A 24813-nucleotide genomic window follows, 5' to 3' on the forward strand; every position below is an offset into this window, starting at 1 on the left:
AACAAACACAAAAAAAAAAAGAAAACATTTTTAATCTTACAGTACAGTACCTTGAAAAGTACAGTAGTACAGTACAACAGCTGGCATACAGGGGCTGGCATCGAGTGAACAGGCAAGAAGAGTGACTGACTGGAGGAGGGAGAGGAGGTGGGAGATGGTAGAGCTGAAGGATCGTCAGCAATAGGAGATGGAGGTCGAGCTGCAATTTCACTCACGCCAGACATTGATGGCACAGGTTCTCGTTCAATACTGTCTATAAAGATACTGTACTACTGTACTCTATACAGTACTGTACAGTACAGTACACAAAAGCACAACCACTTGTAGAGGATGCACGCACGTGACAATGTACGCCATAACGTGAACTAACTTACATGATTGGACATGCAAACGCACGCTCGCATCTTTGAAAGTTCACAACTTGAAGGTTCACATGTAGGGGACTTAACTGTACCTACATGTATACACCCCAGACTGCAAAAGACATTTAGGTGGTGTTGGTCTTATGGCCAGTACTACACCCTTCAGAGACAAATGGCTGATCTAATCCTGGCCCAGAGCTGACAGATCTTGGGAAATGCCTGTTACATCCTTTGGAAGAGTTCTATAAACAAGCGTTGTGGTTACCACCAGCATGGAGTCTCAATTTCAGACTTTTCGAGTAATTCACTTAGGCAAGCCTTCCCAAACCAAGTGCAAACAAGAGCCCCGATGACCCTGGTGACTGTTAATGGAGCCTTTGGCCTCACAGTCACCTGTTTTATTCCAGCCCCAGCCAGTCGGGATGTAAGTTTGTTTATATCTCATTCCTTCCTACTTACAGATGTTCTTCCAGCTGGTGGGAAGGCTGACCGAGCTTACATATCTCTTTGCCTTTCTGAAGATGCAGGAAAAAGTCATCCACCATCAAAGAGCACTAGAGTAACATTAATGTTGTCTGTGTTTGTCTGGGGAGAGTGAAGTTGCAGTTGGGTCTGCATAGAGCCAGGAAGGAGGACACAGATCAGATTGTGTAGAATGAGGTGAGGAGTGGACGGAGAGAGGACAAATATGAATATTTTTACGAACTAACGGTCAGCTGGTCTTTAACTCAATAAAGGGCTAGGAGGCAAGAGAAGAAGTTGAGTCAGATAGGAAAGAAAGAGATTGTCCCTAGGAAAGAAAGAGATTGTTTCAGAGCGAGTTCTGCGAGTAGGAAATGAGGCGATTATTAATGCTTAGACTATAATGGGTCAGCTTAGTCGCACTGTTTTGGAATTTCAGGGCAATTAAAGGAAAAGAATAGGGTTCATATATGAGCAAGAAGCTAGGAAAAAAAGAGCTTGATTCCTGGGTGGGATATGAATGAGGAAGTGCAAATGGAGGGGCTTTGAAAGTTTGTTTGAGTTAAGCTTTGTCAGGAGACTAGGAATTAAGACTGTGCCTTCTGTACTTTGTTTCTGCTGAGAGATTTCCAATCAGCATCATAAAAAAATATTATTCGCATTATTACTGATCAAACTGGGTGTCCGCTGTCCAGGAAATGCCTGGAAGAGTAAGAAATGAGAGCATCAGGGCTAAAAGCTTAAGGTTAGGTCTTTAGGAAAAATCCTCTTAAGTCCTTTATGAAGAAATGCCAGCATGTGTGTGCCCCATTTATGTATCATGTCACCTGCACACAAACACACACACTCAGGGTTTAGTTGAAGTTTCTCCTTATAGTCCCTGCTTGGCTGTTAGTGGCCTAGAAACCTAAATTGCGTGTGCTACTTCCCTGGCACCCTCCTTTTCTCAGTCACAGAGGATCCCAGCAAACGCCATTTAAACGTTAGCCTCAGTTGCAGTAGATCTGCTCCTTCACACATGTAATTTTCAGGTAAAGGCTCCTGCCTCTTCCTAATTGTGGAATATCCAGATGAAGCATTGTCAGCATGAGCCACAAGATCTGAAAATCAGCATGAAAGAACTTCCGTTTCTGATTTCAAGATTTGAGGTTGGTGATGGAATAAAAGCTGTGTGGATAGAACAATTTGGGTCACAAAGCTGTTAGTACCAAGAAGCACTACATTCATTTTGAAAAGGGGAAAAGGAAATCCATGCATACTAATTTAGCTTCCCTAAATTTGCCATTCTTCAGTTCTGCCCTGGAGATTTATTTAGGTCAGGGTTTTTGGTTAGATCTCTCACTCCCCCAGGAGACTGAGATTGTTATTTAAAAGCTCAGTTCTGAGGAAGAATCCCAGAGATTCGACTGATGTGTTCAGTTTCTATTATAACCTCATGAGGAAAAACATTTTTTTGACTGAAGTGTGGCTCCTAGACACAGACACGCAAACCCACCCTACGAGACAAAGAAAAAATATATACGTTGCGAGCTGGTAGATTGATATTTAACACTGTTTAGAGGATGCTAATAAAAGCTCTTGCCTTCATTTTGCCTAGCATGAGATTGATCATCCCAGAGAGATTTAAAATTTATACCACATTCATCGTGTTCTTTCATTCTTTCTAAATTCAGTGCAGATTTCAAAGTGTCATTTCGGAGCAGGGCTATATTAGGACCAGGTTAAGTCAAAACTAACCAGGAATGTCCTGTCACTTCCAGATTAAATTTCCTGGTTTGCTTTTCCCTCTGGATCTCTGTGCTAAGGAATATTAGAAACCTTTCCATAACCCTATCTTGGACTTTATCCTCCCAGCTTTAAACATTCTAGTAGTATGAGCAATAGAAATATGACACAATTTTTTTAAAAAAACATAGATCTGAAATAAACATGCATGCAAGTCCCATGTCTTAGATGCTATGTAATAGGAATAAACTTTAACGTTGGAAAGTAGATGTTCCTTTACAGAGTCAAATTACTATTACTACTATTATCATTATCGTTATTATTAATATTATTTACCTTTTCATAATGCAAATGAAGGTAAAAGTCGGAAATAGGTGTAGGGGATTGCTTGGAATGACATAAATTCAGATATTATAAAGTTAATGGTTTTTATTTTCAGTATCACTAATTCACTAGTTCTGGAACTTTTCAATAATAACACTACAACAGAGGATAACTAGTGCAATAATATCATAGTGGGTTGAGAAGCCTAAACAGATAAAACACACGCACACAGATACCCCCAAAACAGATTTTGAGTTAACGTTTCAGTTCCTATTTCTTAATAAGTTCATATATAAGTAAATATTGAGCCCTTTGTAAACATAATCTATTTCAATCCTCGCAACTACCCAAGGAGGTATTATTATTGCCATGTCATGGATAAGGAAAATAAGATTTGAAAATAAAGTAACTTTTCCAAGGTAAAGCAGCAAATAAATGGCGGTTTCGGGATTCAGATCTGGACCTTGACTCTAAAGTTGATTTTCTTATCATTATAATAAGCAAACTTTCTCCAGGATTATTTCACTTATAAAATGTTAGTTACATAATATTTAATACCAACAAGAAAATATATGTGAATATAAATTATAAAGTATAATAATATAGCAGCCACTAACCCAAAACCCAACTGAATAACTAGAATTACCTTTCCTGTTAAAGCTACCCATGCACTCTTCCCTAGCTCATCTCCTTGCCTTACCCCAGACGCTATCACAGTCCTGAATGTTGAATTTATTATTCCCTTCATATTTTATGAAATTTTTTTACCATGTAAGCACTTTATTTTTAATGTTGATATTTTACCCAACATTGTTTCAAAGATTTGTCCATGTTGTTGCATGTAGCTGTGGCTCACTTGTTTTCACTGCTGTGTACTATTCCACTGTATAAATATGCCATTTTAAAAGATCTATTCTCCAGTTGATGGACATTTAGGTTATTTCCAGTTTTTCCTAATACAGTGTTACTGTAAGCATTCTTGAGTTTTCTGGATGCACAGATGCAAGAGTTTCTCTAGGGAACAAATCTCAGAGCAGAATTACTGGATCATAGCATAGTCAGTTTTCAGCTTTAAAATGAATGTAAAATTGCTTTCCTAGGAGGTTGAACCAGCAATATATATGGGTTCTCATCTTTCCAACACTTGGCATTGCCAGACTTTTCCATTGTAAATCTAGTATATGTAAAGTGGTAGCTAATTATGGTCTTGACTTGCATTTTTTTATTGCTAACTACTTTAAGCATTTTGTCATGTGTTTATTCACTATTTGTTTTCTGTGCCTTTCATATCTTCTAATTTGATTAATTTGTGCTCTTTTCTTTATTAATTCCTTTGTTTTTCCTTCTTTGAGTTCATTCTTTTGTTCTTTTTATAAACTGGGTGCTTGGGACTTCCCTGGTGGTGCAGTGGTTAAGAATCTGCCTGCCAATGCAGGGGACACGGGTTCGAGCCCTGGTCCGGGAAGATCCCACATGCCACAGAGCAACTAAGCCCTGTGCGCCACAACTACTGAGCCTGCGCCCTAGAGCCCTCGCATGGCAACTACTGGGCCCGCAAGCCACAACTACTGAGCCTGCGTGCCGCAACTACTGAAGCCCGCGCACCTGGAGCCCGTGCTCTGCAACAAGAGAAGCCACCGCAATGAGAAGCCCGTGCACCACAACAAAGAGTAGCCCCCCGCTCGCTGCAACTAGAGAAAGCCTGTGCGTAGCAACAAACACCCAGCACAGCCAAAAATAAAATAAAATAAATAAATTTATTAAATAAAAAAATAAACTAGGTGCTTAATTAATATTTAGCCTTTCTTCTTTGCTAATATAAATAATGTAGCTATATATTTCATCAAATACTGGTTTCCATTATATTTCACAATTTTAAATATGCATTACTTTCACTATCATTCAGTATTAAATTTTTTTCAGTATAACTTCTTCTTGAATCGTGAGCTATTTAGTAGTTTTTTAAATTATAAGTAAAAATATTTAAAATATACATTGACATTACTGATTTCTAACTTAATTGCATTTTGGCCAGAGAATGTGGCTGTTCTGGTTATCTATTTCTGTATAACAAACTACCCCAAGACAGGGGCATAGAATAAAGGCAGTCACTTATGCATTTTTCTCATGGATCTGGGAGTTGACTGGACTCAGTTAGGCATTCCTAGGCATTCCTCAGGGTCTGTCGGGCAGTTGCAGTCAGATGGTAGCTGGAATTAGGATCTCCATTCACATGACTGGTGCCTGGGCTGGGAAAACTCAAAACAGCTGTGGGCTGAAACAGCTGGATTTCCTCTGGCATCTCTCACTCTCTGGCCTTTCCATTTGGAGGCTCTAGGGACTCAGGGTAGCCAAACTTCTTACGTGGAAGACTCCAGAGGGAGCAACTGTCCAAGAAAAACTTGCTGAAGCTACATGACCTTCTCTAACCCACCTTGGAAGTAAAGCAGAAGCCCTTGTGCCACATTCTAGTCATGGAAGGTCACAAGGACTGCCTGGGTTCCAGGAGAGGAGACACTGAAGCCATCATTTGATGAGAGGATTGCAGAAGGTTTTGTGGCATGTTTTAAAACCACCACAGGAGTTGATATGATACCACTTCTTTAAAATGTGTTGAGATTTGCATTATGGCTTAGTATTTATATGGTCAGTGGTTTTGTTTAGTTTGTTTGGTCTTAATATTGCAGTGTTGAGAATGTATATGTTCTTATTGATGGGTACAGATATATCTATATGTGGTCATTAAAACTTTATTTTACTTTTTTTTTTTTTTTTGTCTGCTCAACCTATCCAGAATAGGTTTCAAGTCTGTTGAAATCTCTCACCAATATCATATTTGTCAGTTTCTCCCTCTAATTCTACCAATATTTGCTTTGTAAATTTTGAGGTTATTTTATTAGAGGCACACAACTTCAGAACCACTTTATTTTCCTCATTAAATGAGCTTTTTAGTGCTGTGTAGTAACTCTTCACCATTTATAGTCCTTTTTGATTTAAAGCCTTTTATTTCTATTTATGTAGCTACCCTAATTTTTTTTTGCTTAGTATTTGGTTGGTATATTCTTTTCTATGCTTTTACTTTAAGCCTTTCCATGTCCCAATCTTTTTAATGTAACTCAAATAAACAATATATAGCTGGATTTTTATCTTTAGGAGACCAGTGTAATCTATAAGTTTCAGCTTTTAAGTGGCAATTTGAGACCGTTTATATTTATTATTATTATTATTACTGATAAATACTGACATATTTGAACATATATGCCCCCTTATTTTGTGTTTTTCATTTGACCTGCTCTCTCCTATGTCTTTATGCTCTGCCTTTTTTGCCTCAAAACATTTAAAAATCTTTGTTTTCGTATTCCAGTTTTTCCCTGTACTAATTTAGAAGTAATGGACTATTTCTAATCTAGAGATTATTCTTGAAATTTTGCTATGCATACTCAGTAAATAAACACAAGGACCTTAGAACACTGTACTCCAGTTATTCCTTCCTGACTTATTGTTGTCTCTAGAATTGTCTTTTTTTAAGCTCCACAAATTAAACTTGTTATTATTATTAATAATAATTTTTTTATTTTCCATAGAAGGGTTTTTTTCCCAATTTACCTGCATTTTACCAGTTTCTTTGCTCTCCATTCTTTCTTGAATCTCAGATTTTAAGGTCATTTTCCCTTTTCTTTAAGTATATCTTTCCAAATCTCCATTAGTAAAGTTGTATTGGTTGTTACCTCCCTCTATTTTTATTTATCTGAAAATGTTTTTCACCTTCATTCTTAAAAGATTGTTTTTCTGGGCACATACATCAAAGTTAACGTCTCTCTCTCTCTCTTTCTCGCTGTGTGTGTCCCAACTTGAACATATTCCAATGTTCTCTGACTTGCATTTTTGCTGTCGTGAAGTATGCCATCAACCTAATTGCCATTTTCTGTAGGTGACCTCTCTTTTCTCTCAAGTGCTTTTAAGCTTGCTTCTTTTTATAGTATTCTGTAGGTTCACTAAATGGTGTCTGGGTGTGGATTTCTTTCTATTTATTCTGCTTGGTATACTGTGTGCCTCCTGTGCTTATGAATTCATGTCTTTCATCAGTCCTGAAAAATCCTCAGTCACTATGAACTCACATTGCCTCTGTGCTCCATCCTCTATATTCACTTCTTCTGGGACACCAAAACACTTATGTTTGATCTTATCATTTGATATTCCATGTTCACCTAAAGCCTATTTTATATTTTTTAATAGGCTTTGTATTTTCCAGCAGATGTAGGGTCACAATAAAATCGAGAGGAAGGGGAAGAGATCTCTCATATAACTCCAACCCCTCCCCACATGTATAGCCTCCCCCTTTATCCACGTCCCTCACCGGAGTGGTACATTTATAACAACTGATGAACCTACATTGACACATCATTATCACCCAGTGTCCATAGTTAACACTGGGGTTCACTCTCAGTGTTGTACATACCATGGGTTTGGACAAATGTTTGATGATATGTATACACCATTATAGTATCATACAGAGTAGTTTTATTGCCCTAAAAGTCTTCTATACTTCACCTGTTCATTCCTCCCTCCCTTCTATCACCTGGCAACTACTGATCTTTTTACTGTTTTCATAGTTTTGCCTTTTCCAGAATGTAAAATAGTTGGGCTATAAACGGGAAAGAACATGTTTGGGAGGTGGGAGAAGGAAGGTGAGAGAAGAAAAAGATAAGAAGAAAATACAACAAAATATCTTGCTCAGTTATTGAATTTATGGGAAATGAAATTTATATTTAAGAGCACTATGCAAATAAAGAGTATTGTTACATACCAAACAGATTAGATAACGGCTCAGATGTCGCAGGTTGTAGTGCATAAAAGCAAGACAGCCAGCACGCGCATTGTCATCTTTTTATTAGTTTGGTAGTTGTTTTAAAACTGTTTGTGTCATTGTGAGGAAAGGCATGGGTCCAAAATGTTCTATAAGTAATACTTTGGGATGGTGGTTTTGTATTCTTTTACAATAATCGCAATAGGTTTCTTGGAAGGGAGAATAAATTTAGAAGAGTGACTAAGTGTATGAAAAGTGGAAAATTACTCTTAGTGAAAAGTGTGAAAGAAATCACACAAATAGAAACATTCCATTTAAAAATCCAGGTGGGGGACTTCCCTGGTGGTCCAGTGGTAATGAATCCGCCTTACAACACAGGGGATGCGGGTTTGATCCCTGGTCAGGGAACTAAGATCCCACATGCCATGGGGCAATTAAGCCCACGCACCACAACTACTGATTTCACGTGCCTCAACTAGAGAGCCTGTGTGCCACAAACTACAGAGCCCACGCACCCTGGAGTCCGTGTGACGCAACATAAGATCCCACATACCTCAACGAAGATCCTGATTGCTGCAACTAAGACCCGATGCAGCCAAAAATAAAAATAAAGTAAAATAAATAAATAAATAAATAATAAATCTTAAAAAAAATAAAAATAAAAATCTGGATGGGAAGATTAAAATCAAAATATGATTGGCAAATTAGAGCAATGACACAGAAAAAAAGGAAAAGGAAGAGGTCGTTTTTAAGAAGGTCATTTGGGTGCAGCACCTTGAAATTCTACCAAACTAAACTGCATGGCCTGAATTTCATGAGCAAGTATAGGGACCACACCACATACCTCGTGAGGCCTCAGTGATAGTCAAGAGAGTTGTCCAGGAAGGAGAAAAGCTTTACTTACGGATTTCCAAGAACAGGCAGGCGGATTCTTAACCACTGCGCCACCGGGGAAGTTCCGGAAATTATCTTTCTAATTTTTTTTAATTAGAGAAACCAGCTCTCATGGGAAAAGAGTTCTAACACAGCAGATGCAGTCCTGGAATTTGCAGCAGCATGCTCAGTGGGGCACCATGTTCTGTTTTGAATTGGTATGAGGCATGGTGGCCGACAGAGTGGATGCTTCTTCCTTTCCACCATTTTTTTTAATTAGTAGAGTTTTTGAAGGTTGGATATGTTAGAGCCCTATACAAGGAAGTGAATGTGAATATAAGTTCAGGTTTACACTGTAAATCAGGACAAACTAGAACCTATAGATGGCTGAGGAGACCGGAGAGAACATCTGGTCCAATCCCCTCATTTTACATTCTAGGAAAGGTGAGACCTGAAATCCTGCTCCAAGCTCACATAGTTTGACTTTAAAGCCCTGGTCATGATTATCATTGCAGAGAGACCCAGATTCAAGTCCTTGCTTCCTCAGTTATTAGCAGTGTGAAATCAAGCAAGCTACTAAGTAACCTCTCTGAGTTAAATACCTTATCTGTGATAATGTTTACCTCCAAATTATATTATGTCTTCAACCTAAAATCCTTAGCTAAATGATCCAGTATCCTTGTTTTGTCATATAAATTATATCTATTTTTATTTATATGTAATAAAGTATAATACTGATATATCATATATATCTAATATATATAATTTTTAAAATAAACCAAGGAACAAGCGATATTATTATGTGAGCAACCCAAGGTCACTGATAGTATCTGTGAGCAGGTCAGGAACATGATTTATATCAGCATTCTTTCTTCTACACATGCATGGACTTAAGGACCCTCACAGATTCATTTTTCTAACTCAGACCCGGAAAACTCAGTTATGAAATTTACCTTTATTATATGTTTGTTTTGTCAACCCATCAAAAAGATAACAATAATCAGCACAGGAATAGCTGTGAGTCCAACAGTAGAATATTTGTATAAGAGAGAGCCAATCTACTCTGTCTTCTGATAAATCTTCAATCGCCAGTCTTTCACAATTCATGATTCTTATTGCCAGGGCTATTTTTAAAATGTCTAATTTGGTGCCTTGCAGTTCCCCCCAGTACAGCTTAATTCAGCTGAATCCATGAGAGATAATTGACTGAGTTAGTTATTCATGAAAAGCCAAGCTTGACAACTTACTGCAGCTTCATTCTCCTGTTGGCCATTAAAGTAAGTTGATGATCTGGAGCTGTGTAGGGGTTTCCAGAAATAACACTATAATGGCCAACATGCTGTATTAGCAGCTGAGAAAAAGAATTGTTTATTATTTTTCAGGCAGTTGCCCAAACCCATGCCATAGTATTTTTATTTTAGGACCCAATCTGCTATGAAGAAAAGCAACACATTACAACTCAAGTGAACACAAAACATCTCCTTAGTAAAAACAAACTCATGAGTGATTTCACACAGATTTTCAAAACTATGGAAACTCAATTCCCCTAGGTCTCCAACTTTTACACTGACCCTGCCAGCCTTTTGCAATCTTTATGGAGGCCTTACTCTATATACGGCACCTGTATGTGATGCTAGAGTAGGTAGAAAAATCAAATAAGACACCTAGAATGTTTCCTTGAGTAAATAATGAAACCTATAACTAAAGCAGGAAATCCTACCTGTTAAGTGACCTTGTTTTGCAAATTGATTTTGTGTCTTAGCATTTTTGGCTTCAAACCACATAGAGAAAACTACCGAGTTAATCATTAAAAAAAACAAATAAGATCTTTGAATTTTGTTTGAATCTTGTTAATTTTTTAGTATCATAAATAAACAAGCTTAAAAGGCAGATAACAAACTAGTAAAAATATTTTTATAATAAATGACAAATGGTTAATATTGCTAAGAAAAGACAAAATGCTTCATCAAGAAAAAGCTATGAGATTAAATAGGCAAATCCTAAAATTACCACTGGTTAATAAATATGAAAATACTCAACCAGTATAACAAAAGGAATGGACACAAAAGGACAAATACTGTATGATTCCAGTTATATGAGGTACATAGAATAGTTAAATTCCTAGAGACAGCAAGTAGAACAGTGGTTACCAGGGACTGGGGAAGAGAAGAATGGGGAATTATTATTAAATAGAAACAGAACTTCAGCTGGGGAAGATGAAAAAGTTTTGGAGATGGTTAGTGGTGATAGCTACACAACGATATAAATGTACTTAATGCCATTGAAATGTACACATAAAAATGGTTAAAATAAATTTTGTTATATATGTTTTACTATAAAATAAAAAATTTATCCCATTTAGTATTCAAACAAATATAGACTTAAACAATAATGAGATAATATATTTTTGCTTATTAAATTAGCAATAGAAATGGAAATTATAATGCTGGCAATACTTAACATGAAGAGAAATAGGTACATTCAAACACTGGTAAAAATGTAAAATAGGTACATACTTTCTAGTTCAGAGATATATATCAAATGTCCTAATACCCTTTGACCTCTTAATTCAAAGTAAGTGAATTTGCCTAAGGAAATTTTCATTCTGTCTTTTTAATTTCTTTTAAAAATTTATTTATTTTTGGCTGTGTTGGGTCTTCATTGTTGCACGCAGGCTTTCTCTAGTTGCAGTGAGCGGGCGCTACTCTTTGTTGCGTTGCACAGGCTTCTCATTGTGGTGGCTTCTCTTGCTGCAGAGCACGGGCTCTAGGCACGCGGGCTTCAGTAGTTGTGGCGTACGGGCTTCAGTAGTTGTGGCACGCGGGCTCAGTAGTTGTGGCGCACAGGCTTAGTTGCTCCGCGGCATGTGGGATCTTCCTGGAACAGGGCTTGAACCCGTGTCCCCTGCATTGGCAGGTGGATTCTTAACCACTGCGCCACCAGGGAAGTCCCGGAAATTACCATTCTTGCTCTTTAAAATTTATTATACAAGGATGTTCACTAAAGGAAAAATGGTGAAATATTTAAAGTTCAACATTTAACTTATTTGTTGTGTATCCATAAGAAGGAATATGAAGCAACTATAAAAAGCTCTATTCTTCAATACAGCAATATTTTAAGTGCAATAAAATATTACAAACAATATATTCTGTGATCCCAATGCTGTACAATAAAGTATCTGTCCTAAAAAACGGACTGAGGGCTTCCCTGGTGGCACAGTGGTTAAGAATCCTCCTACCAATTCAGGGGACACGGGTTCGAGCCCTGGTCCGGGAAGATCCCACATGCCACTGGAGCAACTAAGCCCGTGCGCCACAGCTACTGAGCCTGCGCTCTAGAGCCCACGAGCTACAACTACTGAGCCTGCATGCCACAACTACTGAAGCCCACGTGCCTAGAGCCCGTGCTCCACAACGAGAAAAAAGCCACTGCAATGAGAAGCCCGCGCACCGCAACAAAGAGCAGCCCCCGCTCGCCACAACTAGAGAAAGCCCGTGCACAGCAACGAAGACCCAACGCAGCCAAAAATAAATAAATAAATAAATAAATGTATTTATTTATTTATTTTTTAAAAAACAGACTGAGAAGAGAGACATAAAAATGTAAATCATCTGCAGTTGTCCCTGGTAGTGTGATTATGAGTCTTGTTTTTTTCTTTATACTTTTCCTATTTCCTAAACTTTTTAACAATAAATATTTTATAATCATAAAAGTTAAATAATAAGAAAGCAAAATATTAAATATTATTAGTTCTTATAAAATAATGTTGTCCATCCTCAGCTTTCAATAAATTATTTGCTACAGACTCAAAAAAAGAAAACTGTACAATTGAGGTTAATGTCAGAATAAACAAAGAATCAAAAGCATGCCATTAAAATTGGCTAATTCAGTGGGAAAGTAGCCCAGTTTCTTTTGTGGATTCAAAAAGGATCGCGATTTTTAGTTTTCTCTGGCCTGATATTTGTGTTGTCAGAGGCCACTTGAAAGAATCAGAGCAGTCCTCGGTGAAGCTCAGATGGCAGTTGGGGGTGGCAGAGGCTCTGACTAGGTGTCCCGGGGTCCCTTCTCTGCCATTTTGAGCTGTGAGGCCTTGGGCTGATCAGCTATCTAAGCTATTAAATGAAATAGCCTTTCAAAGGAGATTCTACTGTAAATATTGTAATTATCTCAGGAAAGCATGCCCACTGATTTACCAAATCAGGATTATGTCCAACCCACCAGTGAACTATGACAGAACTGTATCTATTTCTACTTTCTACCTAAGAGCTTTCTTCTCCAAGCCCTCTTTTTATATTCTTTTTTTTTTTGTCATTTGCTCAAGTTTTTTTTTAATTGAGATATAATTGACATATAACATATTAGTTTCAGGTATAAAACGTAATGATTCAATATATGTATATATTGCAAAATGATCACCACAGTAAGTCTAGAATAAGTCTAATTAACATCCATCACCACACATCATTGCAAAAATTTTTTTTCTTATGGTTAGAGCTTTTAAGATCTACCCTCTTAGCAACTTTCAAATATGCAATACGGTGTTATTAACTATAGTTACTATGCTCTATATGACATCCCAGGACTTATTTATTCCTGTTCAATTTTGTTTCATCAGCACACTGCCTTTCTAGGGTTTAATAAATTGTTGTTGAATGATAAAAGTTCTGTGCCAGGCTAGATCATATTTGGGGCTTAAGTGATTATTCAGAAAGTAGATTTATATCACATTTATGCAGGAACAAGGGACTCCCCGCTCTGAACTAAAACTATCACTGACAGATTAAGTTAACCTTCCCCATATTTTAAACTTCACTTGTTCAAAAGATGTAGTCAAAAAAAGGTCTGACTGAATAAGAGAGCTATTCTAGGTAAAATTAAAAGAAGGCTAATTTATCTCACCTCCTAAACCCTTGCTTTTTCTCCTCTTTCACCATCCTACACCCCTGGCATCTGGGTTTCAAATATTTTTGAAAAGACTAAATAAATACCAGGGTAGACGGTGGGGAAAGAACCCAGACTTGGTTCATGGAAGCTTAACCATAAATGAATGTTTTAAGGACAACCATTAAATTTCAAATTTAATTATTTCTCTGAATTGGATACTCTTTATAAATTATTTTAACAACTTTCTACTATTTGTCATATTTCCTTTGAATATTACAAATAAAAAACTATTTTCCACACTCATTTCACAATGCTCCATTGAACACAAATTATATTACAACATTTTCCAAGCATCAGAGTCTTTTAGTTCCTGTGGGAGAGAAATAAATTTCCAAAGAGATTGCTTGGCTCCTATCACTAGAGTAGGGTTTAAACTAGTTGCCCCAGGGCTAAATGAAGCCCAAAGTTGAAATTACTTGGCATGTGTTTCAATTTTTTTTTAATTAGTGCCAGCATCTAAAAACTGGGATGTGTGGTATAAAAATTTAGAAATCTATGGGCTCTTGAAAAACAATCTCTAAACCCAGAACAATGGGTTGCTGTGTTAACACAGCCAAGAACCAAGTGAGCCTGAGTGGCACTGCTTCTTGGAGGGGTTCTGGGTTCCTCACGTTTCACCATCCCACTGTGACTTGCTTCCCTCACCAGCATTACCTGCCTGAGTGCCTGTAGACACCTAAGTTTTATTCCTTTTTTTTTTAATGGAAAAAATGTGGAAAAAAATGCAAGAGGACAAATGCCCTTGGACAATATCAATGATATCTAATAGTAATCATTAAAATAGAGTAGGAACCAGAGAGTAGCCCACTTAACCACTCAGCCTTCTGTCATGCAGCTTAGGAATTCGCTCTGTGATTTTTGTGGCCTTGGTAATACAACACTTGAATGTGGAAACATCCATGTAGATGACAGGGCACAGCTATCCTTGTGAATAGCTTTCTGAAACTGATGCTTCAACTGAGAAGAGCATGGCAGGAAGTGAACAGCAGCAGCGCAGGTCCTCATGTCAAATCTTTTTCTGTTGTTTGTTTTAACCTCCGTTGAGAGCAAATACTTAACAGCAGCAACAACAGTAGCAACAAAACTTGGTGTAATTTGTGACGGCTTTTTATTCTCATGTATTGAAGGGGTATCAGAAGACCATATATACTGCGGGCTGGGAAATGTGCTACATTAATCTCTGCCTCTTACAGTCCAGTGTTTCAATACCCAAATCTCATGTCATGCATCAGCTAACAAACCCAGTCTAATGGCATCTTCCAATGACAGACAAATGAAACCATGGGTGATGAGTTGAAGGTTAAATGGAGAGGAAGGACTCTGCGCTGTCCTGGGGACCCTCTTTCATCTGGAAGGGACCACTGTTTGTTTAACTCTTAATGACTTTTCACTTCTTCCTTCCCCCAGTTTGTAAAGGCTCCTCAGATTCACAAAGGTTGAAGTCAAGGTCTTGTTTTGTTTTCATCTTCTCCTGGATGATTAGTTAAATACTAATTGCATGGCTTAGTTTGATGTGCGCACTTAGTAATATATAATAATAATGTCTAGCCTTGTCGGTGCTTATTATGTGCTAAGCACTAACGTGCATGAGTTTTTTCAATCCTCATTAAAAACCTCATGAGATACGCACTGTTTAAACCTCTCTTTTCAAAGATGAAGAAACCGAAGTTTGGGAGGCTAAATAATATGTTCATCACACAGCTGGTAAGTGGCCTGTTCCAAAAGGCCTGCTTTCAACCATATTCTACAAGTGTAGCAGTTTTCAAAATGTAGCATGTCCATTTCTAACAGGAGTAAGAATTTAAAAAATAAAATTTGGGATTTGGCCCAGGTCACAGGCTGTGTCAATAAACCAAAGAATGGAAGAAAATGATGAGATTCAGGGGAGGTCAAATGCAGACCAATGCATCACCAAGGAAAATGTGCCGGGAATTATTATTACTAGGTGATGAGCAATCATATCACACAAACCTCCAGAGAGAGGGAATGAAATGAGAGAAAATCCAGAGGAGACAACGTCAGTGATCAAGGAAAAGGGAATGAGGCTTGAACAAGAAGAGACAAAAAGATTAGCAGGTTTTATTCTGGAAAGATGAATACTTAGTGGCAGGTGGTACATCAAGATTGCACAGACTCCTAGAAACCCAATTCACTTAAAACGCAACTTCACCCAGCTAATAATAAATATTAAGAATTTATTCTGAGAATTGATATGCTTTGGAGGAGATGCTTAGAATATCTATAACTTTGAGGTTTGGATTGTTAATAAATAAGGGAAGTTAGTGTATAAGAGAAGTTTAGGTGGTATACTCCTATTTCCTAAGTTCGAAGTACGCACTGCAGCCTGAATGAAGATTTCAAAATGCAAATCTGATCCTGGGATGCCTTCTTCCTTTACAGTGGCTTCTCACTGTTTATTGCTGTTAAGGATTTTTAAAACTCCTCAACACAGTCATACAGGGAATTGAAAGGTCTTGCCTTTACTTTTCCAGTATCCCCTGAATCACATTCCCCCTTGCTGGCAACTGTGGGTGTTTTGACAGTTCCTCCAGCTCCCAAATTTCAGAGGGAAGCTCCCTCTTCTTGTCTTCCTGGACCAGGTCAGGTCCCCACTTCCTGGGGCCCTCACAGCACCGCTTTTTCATAAGCCTCTGTTGCTTCCTCGGTAGATTAAACTCTGAGCAGGCAGAGGTGGGCCTGCCCTTGCTTATTTTGGTGTCCCCAGCAGTTCTAAGTAGGTAAAAGCCCTGGAAATACCTGTTAAGTAAAGGAGCCCCTTGCCCTCCAGAGATGCCACTCTTCAGAGCCCAATTCTGGTTTGGGTAAATTAGGAAGTCAGTGGTGAAATGGGTGTTTTTATTTTGTTTTTGAAAAAATGGGGTGAAAAAGAGTCTTGTGTATGTCAACTAAGACACAGCTATGAAATCAATACATTTTAAACTATAATCAAGAGACTAAATTCTCCCATTTGTATTTAACCCCACTTAAAAACAGACTCTGCTCCAAGCTTCCATATCCCCTCCCCTTTATATATCTCCATCTAAGACACTATATATATTTCACTTATTTATTTTGTTTATTGTGCATCTTCCCCACTAGGAAGTAAACTTCAGAAGGGAAGGGATGTTTATATTTTTTGCTCCCTGCTATATCTCCGGAGCCTAGAACAGTGTTTGGCACATGGTAAATAAATGCTCTGGATATATTTGTTGAATGAATGAGTTTAGGTTAGTAGTTTTCTTTGCGCAGCGTTAATAGGCAGAAAGCATCAATTAGCCCCAAAGGAAATTTTCATGCAATCCTGGTCTGAGTTTTTAAAAATCTTACAAAGATTATAGTCAGTTGTGATCTTTTAAAATGAGGCTTCCTTTTATATCAGGGGTCCTCAAATTACAGTGCACCAGAATCACCTGAGGGCTTGTAAAAAATGCAGATTCTCAAATCAGAGATTCTAATTCTGCAGTCTAGAGTCCACTCTACCAGTTCCAGGAGCTGCACTGGGTTGTGGCCCAAGGGCCTTGGCTTGGCAAACACTGGTTCTGACTGCACACTGCAGAGTCAGCACGTGCTGAGTATAAGTTGTCCCTCTCTACCACAGTGTCAGTTATTTACATTTGCTCTGTACCCCTGTGCACCTTAGCAATGAATGATGAATGTCCCAGGGACAGGTACTCTTCTCCCCATTTTACACATGACGAAACACTGATTCACCCCTACCTCCCCACTTCGCCTCCGTTCCCAGGAATTTATGCGGTTCCCATCAGGATGAAAGGCAGAATAACAGAGGTAAAAAAAAAAAAAAAAAGTGTGCAAAGCTACCAAGAAAAAGATGAGGGGGAAAGTGCGCGGTGTCCCAGCGTGGAGCCCAGACCTCCCCAGCAAGTAAACGCCTCCTGGGTCCAGCCTTTGTCTTTGGCCCCAAGGCCAATAGTTGGAGAATTTTAGGGGCTTCCCCCTGCAGACTTGCAGGCCGGAGGAAAGCATTCCAGCCCCTGGCGGAGGAGGAGCGGGGCGGGGCGGAGCTCGGAGGGGCGGGGCCAGGGGACTGCCTGAGGCAGTGGCAGGCAAGCGGGGCCGCGGGGAGGAGGGGAGGGGAGGTGTCTGAGCTCGAGGTGGGGCGGGGCCGGGAGAGCGGGGTGGGGTCTGAAGCCTGCGAGAGGCTGCTGCTGGCTACCCTGGTAGCGGGGAGGAGGCGAGGCGCAGGGCCTGGTCCCTCCACTCAGGGGTGGGCGCTGCGGGAGGGCGCGGCCGGCTGGCTACGCGGGAGGCAGAGCTCTCCAGCGGCTCGTGCGAGGGCGCTTCGCTCTGGTCCTGGCCATGGCCGAACTCCCGGGAAGCCAGCGCTCCCGGGCTTCTCGCCCAGCTCCCTGAGCGCTCTCCCTTTTCGATCTCGGGCAGACACCAAGTTCTTTCCGGAGTGGCGAGTAAGGATGCGCTGAGGACCGCTGGGTCGCGCGTCTCGGGTGCCGCCGTGGGTCCGGGCGCCGGAGCCGAGCTGCGTGGGGCTGCCTCGATTTCCCCACTGAGCGCCCGCCGTCCCCCGCCGCACTTGATGTGCAGAGAGAAGCCGGACACCATGATCCTAACACGTAAGCTAGACTTGTGCCTTGCCGTCAGGCCGGCCGCAAGAGCCAGCTGCGGAGGGGACCCGCCGCGGAGGAAATGTCACCCTGCCTTGTCAAGTCGGTGCCTGACGTTCTGTGCTTTTGCAGCGCTTTCCGAGGAGTCTCGGAACCGAGTCGCTCGAGTTTCTTGGAGTGGAGGAGGTGGAGTGTGGGGAAAACAAGGGTCGTAGTTCGGAGAGGGAGGTCTTAATCTCGGGTAATGACCCCTGGGGGCCGGGGGCCGCGGGCCGGCGCGCCCGGTGGGCTCCGGGAAGGGCTGCGGGCTGGAAGGCGACCGTGACTGATGAAGTGAAACCCACAATAACTTCCCGCCCGGGCTTGGGGAGCAGGCCGGGCTGGGGGCGAAGGGCCGGTCCGGGGTCGCAGGACCCGTTGGCTTTCTGCCCAGCCGCGCTGGCGGCCCGTCTATTCTTATTCTAAATCCCAGGCGGCGGCCTTTGGCTCTGAGGGTCGCGGCGCGACCTTCTTTCTACTCTCCTCCCTTCGAGGACCGTTCCGGGCTCGGTACTTGCTGTCCTTCACCATACAAGTCCAAAATCAGCGTTGACTCCCTTGAGAATCTTATTTAGGGATATTTAGACCGTAGTGACCCTTGGAAAGTTTTTTTTTTAACTACTTTAAATTCACCAAAAAATTGTTTTAATTTCCAGCCGTCTTTGTTCAAGTATTTTAGACGCTGGAAAATAACTCAGGCTTAGCCAGGAAAGTCTCGCTTTGGTGGCTGCCGGCCCCTGGAGAGTGTTGGAGGTGTTTAGCCAGTCCAACATGTGGGGCGCCTGCTGGAAGGCTATGCCTTCACGTGCTGGGGCGTTGGATTGGGTTTCCTAAAATGCCCCATGGAGACGCCCACGCCCTTGGCTCCGGAGGAGGCGCCCGCGCGCCGAGAGTCCCGGGGCCGGCGAAAGGAAGGAAGCGCACCGCTCGATCCGGCTTTTTCCGTAGCGAGGCGACGGCCTTTTGGACCCCTGCCCCCCTCTGTGTCCCTGTCCCCACCTCCAACGTCGCGGGCCGAGCCTTTGATCCTTCGGGAGGAGTTACACCTCTGGCCACGGCAAACCGACGCCGCCACGTGTAACTTACTGTCTCCGCGCTACTTCCCAGCGCACAGCCCCTGTCTCTAGGGGAGTCAGAGCGAGCCCGGAGTGAGGCCGGCGGGGTGGGAATCCTGGGTCTGCAGCCTGCTTGCTGGGCGAATCTGGGAATTGACAGGACCTCTCTGTATCTCCTTCATCTGCAACATGGGGATAATAACTTACTGCGTGGGGAGGTGCTGAGGATCAAACGAGCTAATACAAGGGCTTAGCCCAGTGTCTGGGACTGATGTTCAGTACCCAATTTATGCTAATTAGTGTAGAAGTAAATCCCTGCATATAGTCATTAGTCTGTACTGTGGAGAAGAAAACCTTTCTTCATGCTTGCGTTGACTGAGTCATTTTACACTCAACCTGGTTAGCAAATGGGTACATTCTTAGGATTCAGAAGCTGCCTCAGTTATTGCCGGTGAGATGGAGGAATGTAGTCCAGGCAGAGCCATGCGTTATGCAAAGATGCGTGAGGGCGGAATATATGACGCACTTGGATGGAAAAAAATCACAGCTATGGAGAAGGCAGAATACTGAGTCTCAAATTACATTTTTTTTTTTTTTTTTTTGCAAAACTCTGTTTGCTGAAGGGATGAGGGAAAATAATAGCCCAGCAGAACTCTGGATGTAAATCTATCAGCAGCTCCAAGAGGTTGACTAATTCAGCATCCATCTGGACTGCAGGCTGGTCCTCCGCAGAGATAATTGGCCGAGCATAAGTGTGGAATTAATGGAGGCACCCAGTGCCATCTTGGCTTGCAGACTGCAGCAGATGGTCCGAGGGGTGCCCCATAAGTCAACAGCCCCCCTAATAGAACTAAAGTCCTGGGAAATGAGTGTCAAATAGTTAGCAGATGTGCGTTCAGACGTTATTTGGAGACGTTTTCTGAGAAGATGTTGGCGATTGCGTGTATTAATTTTTATTGTGGCCTGCCAGATTTACAGCGTGGTCCAATCCTAGGTGCATATTTTTTTCATTAGCACTACTGTTCAGAGTTTAAAATGAAGCACAGCAGACTTTCTCTCCCAGCTGTTTCTAAAAGTTTGCTTTTGGCAAAAACAGATTTTATTTTATTTCAAGCCACCTTACACCAGGAGGCCGCAACCCCGGGCCCGCGGACCCATAGCGGTCCGTGGCCTGTTAGGAACCTGGCCGCACAGCAGGAGGTGAGTGGCTGGGGAGTGAGCGAAGCTTCATCTGCTGCCGCCCGTCGCTCCGCATCACTCGCATTACTGCCGGAACCATCCCCCCACCCCGGTCTGTGGAAAAATTGCCTTCCACGAAAGCGGTCCCTGGTGCCAAAAAGGTTGGGGACCGCTGCCTTACACCAAACTTACTGGAAGCTCAAGAAAGGGGGCTGACTTGGTTTCCCTACTCCGCAGAATGAGATTAAGTAGCTTCCAACTTGATCTTTCCCTAGAGTGGATGAGAAACGTCATTTCAGTGACTTACTTATGTCTTAACTTCCTAATTGTGGATCTTATGAAAAACACCATTTACCTCCTTAAAGAATGAAAATGTTAAACTGTTAAGCAATTAACTATGGCTAAGTGAAGGCGGTGTTCCAAGTTTTAATACACTGGACTAATCAAAGGATTTTTCCTATAGTTCTGGAGCAAAGGTTCTGAGAGACCGGATGCCCCTTTAAAACTAAAGCCTTTTTTTCTTTATTTTGTTATTGTTCTATATTGTAGTTCAAAAACCAAAGACCAAGCAAAGTTTAAGGGCGTTTTTACATTAAAGGGGGATGTTTGGTTGCTTCTGGAAAATATACCAGATTAATAGAAAAGCATGTTATGATTAAACAATTTATCACTGTGAAGTGGATGAAAAATGTAGATGGTACTTAAACTCTTCCTTGTAAAACTAGTGTGGGGCTTTAAAGAAGGTATGGGAGGCCCCAGTGAGATGCCTTGCAATCAGAAGCTTGGTGGGATTCCAAGAGGTGGTTTTAAATACAAAAATAAGTACTTGGGTTTCCCTTGGTGTCCCCATGGAGATTTTAAGCCATGATGCAACGTTCAAATGAGAGTGGTATTTTTATGACTTAGGTGGGTAAATATGCAATTTGAAAATATTCAGGGGAGGGTGATTTGTTTCAGAAGAGTGGGGGCATCCAAAGTACAGTGGGTGAAGTGAATTGTACTTTTCTGAAGAGAGCCTTGTGCTAGACAGGATGGTCCAGTATTGTAAACACGCGTTTCTCATGCTTAGCTCTCCTTCCTAGCAACAGGAAGACGGAAATGAGGCCATGCAAAAAAAAAAAAAAAAAAAGACCCTGAAGGTTCCAGACAATACTTGACCCACCCTAGCATTCACCCTGTACAACCAGAGGACTTGCAAAAGTAAAAATAACTTCAGATGTTTCCCCTTCCTCCCTGGACATTGCCAAATCGCTGAAGACCGAATTCTCGGTGCTTTAGAACATTATAGCACAAGCTGGCCCATGGTGCAACTGGCAGGGAGGCTCACGTCATGCCAAGCCTGTTGAAATTATAAAGCAGACCTGGGGAGAAGGGTGATTTTCATTTTTAAAGTTGGCTTAGTCTAATGCTTAGAATTATATGAGTTGGAATCCAGTGGAGGAGAGAGAATTTAATCTCTAAACTTAGTCATTTCTCTGAGTTTCTCTGAGTGCTCATTTTAGCTGGGTTTACCTCTAAGATACTTACTTTAGCATTGTGGGCTACAACACAAAGGAGTAATCTATACAGCATTCAAGACATCAAAAATTGTCCTCGTTGCTGGTGGTCAGGGAGAACTTATACTCAACCATAAAGTGTAAATATCCAACACCGTGTCCTAAAAAGCACAGTCCCAAGTGCCTCTTTTCCATGGCTGTGAAATTGGGAGGAAAATGCTTTTCTGCAGTGGATTTTCACAACTGTCTGTGTATCTGATTGTGTGGCCATTGTGTAGGGAGGAGTTCCGGGACTTGAGGGTAATTCTTACTCTTAAGAAGGACAGTGCTGTAGGGTTAAAATATGTTTTATAGGAATGGATGGCTGGAGTGAGTACAATCAGTGGTGTTTTCTTGTCACCTCAAATTAGTCAGAAATCTAATTAATGTAAAAGGGGTAAGATTCCCAGCTGAGAAAGGCTCTTCCTGTCTGTTTGCACTTTTCCTTGTGGGAGCCTGTGTTGTTGTTAAGGATTATCATGATCAATGATAAGTAGGGTGTAGTCCTGCTGGGGCTTCTTTAATTAGGTCTACTGTGTCTTAACATTTTTTTCACTAGCTATTCCCTTCTTGCCATCATAATTAACAATGGGTAGGAAGAAAGTCTTGAGTTTTTAGCCCATATATATATAGATAGATAGATATACACACACACACATATATATATATATATTTTATAGTCTCATAAACAATAGTCATCCTTCTGTAGTGTGGATACTCCTTTTTAATTTTTATTAAAAATCCACAGACTTTTGACAGAATAGTAATAACATTATAGAAGCTAAAATTCATTGTGAAGTTTGCTTTCATTGTCACATGTAATCTTCACGGCAACCTCACAAAGTAGATATAATTATTCCCATTTTACAGATGAGGAATCTGAGGCTCGGGGGAGTTAAATACCTTTCCTGAGATCACCTACTGTACATGATAGCTAGGATTTCATCCAGGTGTGTGTGGCAGTTATGGACATATATTTGGCAGGAGTTGATTCAATTGAGGAAACAATATTTGGTGGCCAAATAGAGCCTTGCAATTACTTTGCAGTTTCCTAGGGGGCTTGTGCTGGTAGGTAGAGAGCTGTAATGTTAGGGTCCCAGGTTGACAAATGAGTGGTTTCTGCGTCCTGTCTCAGGGGCCTCATGAATGGAGAACTCAAGCCTCTGTCTTTAATATTTGGGGAAGGGGGTTGAGATACCATTTTCTAGCCCCTATTGACTGTTCTGAACAGTGCTTTCTTCAGTGAAAGTATTCCAAAATAATATTTCTAAGGGAAAGTTTTCTCCCAGACGTCACGGAAAACATTTTGAATGGCATCTTGAAAAGGCCTACCTACCAGGAAATAATGTTCTTGGGCACCAAAAGGTAAAATATTATTCCTTGCTAAAGTCAAGCCAACACACAATGAGAATCATTCTCTCTGATCCTTCATCCTTGTTTTTTAAAATGCTGCTACTAGAGTGAGTTTCATAGTGGAAAGTAAGCTCCTTTTCTGTCCACACATACCTCAACTTGATGGGCTTCTCACGTCTTACCCCCTCCCACCCCCAGGAGAAAAATCAAAGGCGAACTGACGGCTGAGGTCAGTGCATGGAGTCCTCAGATGCCTTTGACACCTCCCATCCACATTTTGTTCTCTTCCCTGCCCCACCTCTGAGTGTCCTGTGGAGAGGGCTGGAGGCTGCTTCCTGCAGCTCGACAGAAAGGCGCCTTCCTCCTCCTTGCAGGAGTCTCTAGAGGATGTCTGAGGGACAAAAGTTTTCCACACCCTGAGTTTGTAGCATTTCCCAGGCTGCAGCACTTAGGAAGCCAGAGAGGAAGGGACCTGGGAGGTGCAGTCCAGCCTTGCTATGCCCGTTGTCACACTCAGGTGAAGAAGTAGATAGAAGATGCAGAAATTCTGAAATCATCTTCACCTGCCCTCCTGAGTTTGGAGAAATCATCAACTCATAAAAGGACATCTCCTCACAACTCCCTTTTTCAAACTGTGTGGCACCAAAAAGGGATCTTGTATTGTGCTTATGCATTTGTAAAAGTCATTCCATGTGAAATTCCAGAACTTTGCAAAGGCAGCCTGGAAAAACATTGCCTCTTCCCTACTCGGGGCAGCTGAGTTGCCTGGAAGTTCAATGACTAGTCCAAGGTCATATGTGAGTTGAATGGAACTTCAGACCCCTTCCTGCCCCCATGTGTAAACAAAACGGGGAAACAACAAAATAAGGATCTTAATGTGTTTGTAGGAAAAATGTATGTTATAAAACCAGTAATGTTCTTAAACTAAACAGATGGACCTGAGTCACATTTTGACCAGTAGATTTTGTGTGTTTGGGGGGCTGGGTGTCATGAGCGATTTTGATGAAAATAATTCTTTAGCTCACCTAGAAAACAGTAATACTTATTTTTCTTACACCTTTCGCACAAAACTGAGAAAGTCACATTGAACACAGGCATACCTTGGAGGTATTGCAGGTTCGGTTCCAGACCACAGGAATAAAGCAAGTCACATGAATTTTTTGGTTTCCCAGTGCGTATAAAAGTGATGTTTATGTTATACTGTAGTCTATTAAGTGTGCAATAGCATTATGTCTAAAAAACAATATACATACCTTAATTTTTTTATATGCTGTTGGAAAAGTGGCCCCAATAATAGACTTGATCAACACAGGGTTGCCACAAACCTTCCATTTTGTAAAAACTGCAGTATCTACAAAGTACAGTAAAATACGGTCTGCCTGTCGTGTTTCCTGTTTGAGGTTAGACATAGGAGTGGCTAAAATCTGCTTGTATTAACCAGTATCTGCCATGTTTTTATTTTCATTGGTCTTTGATAAGGCAACTTGATGTTTCATTCAATTCTAGATCTTCTTTTTTCTCTGTCAGGATGCACTGAAATATGAGTGAACAGTTTCTTTAGAATCTCTCACTATT

The 24813-nt window shown here is 40.9% G+C and overlaps 1 protein-coding gene across 16 annotated transcripts in view; it reads left to right on the forward strand.

The window, feature by feature from the left end:
- DLC1 (DLC1 Rho GTPase activating protein) overlaps positions 1 to 24813 on the forward strand; it is a 416411-nt gene that overhangs the window by 339749 nt on the left and 51849 nt on the right. Inside the window, exon 1 of one of the 16 annotated variants that reach the window (XM_068532238.1) lies at positions 17677 to 18086. The exons of the other annotated variants lie outside the window; for them this stretch is intronic. Within the exon in view, the coding sequence (XP_068388339.1) occupies positions 18050 to 18086 (37 nt within the window). The 5' untranslated portion in view covers positions 17677 to 18049. Of the gene's footprint in view, positions 1 to 17676; positions 18087 to 24813 lie in introns of those variants that run through there. 16 annotated transcript variants of the gene reach the window in all.

This window comes from Eschrichtius robustus, chromosome 21 (genome assembly GCF_028021215.1).
Source record: "Eschrichtius robustus isolate mEscRob2 chromosome 21, mEscRob2.pri, whole genome shotgun sequence".
Lineage (NCBI taxonomy): Eukaryota > Metazoa > Chordata > Mammalia > Artiodactyla > Eschrichtiidae > Eschrichtius > Eschrichtius robustus.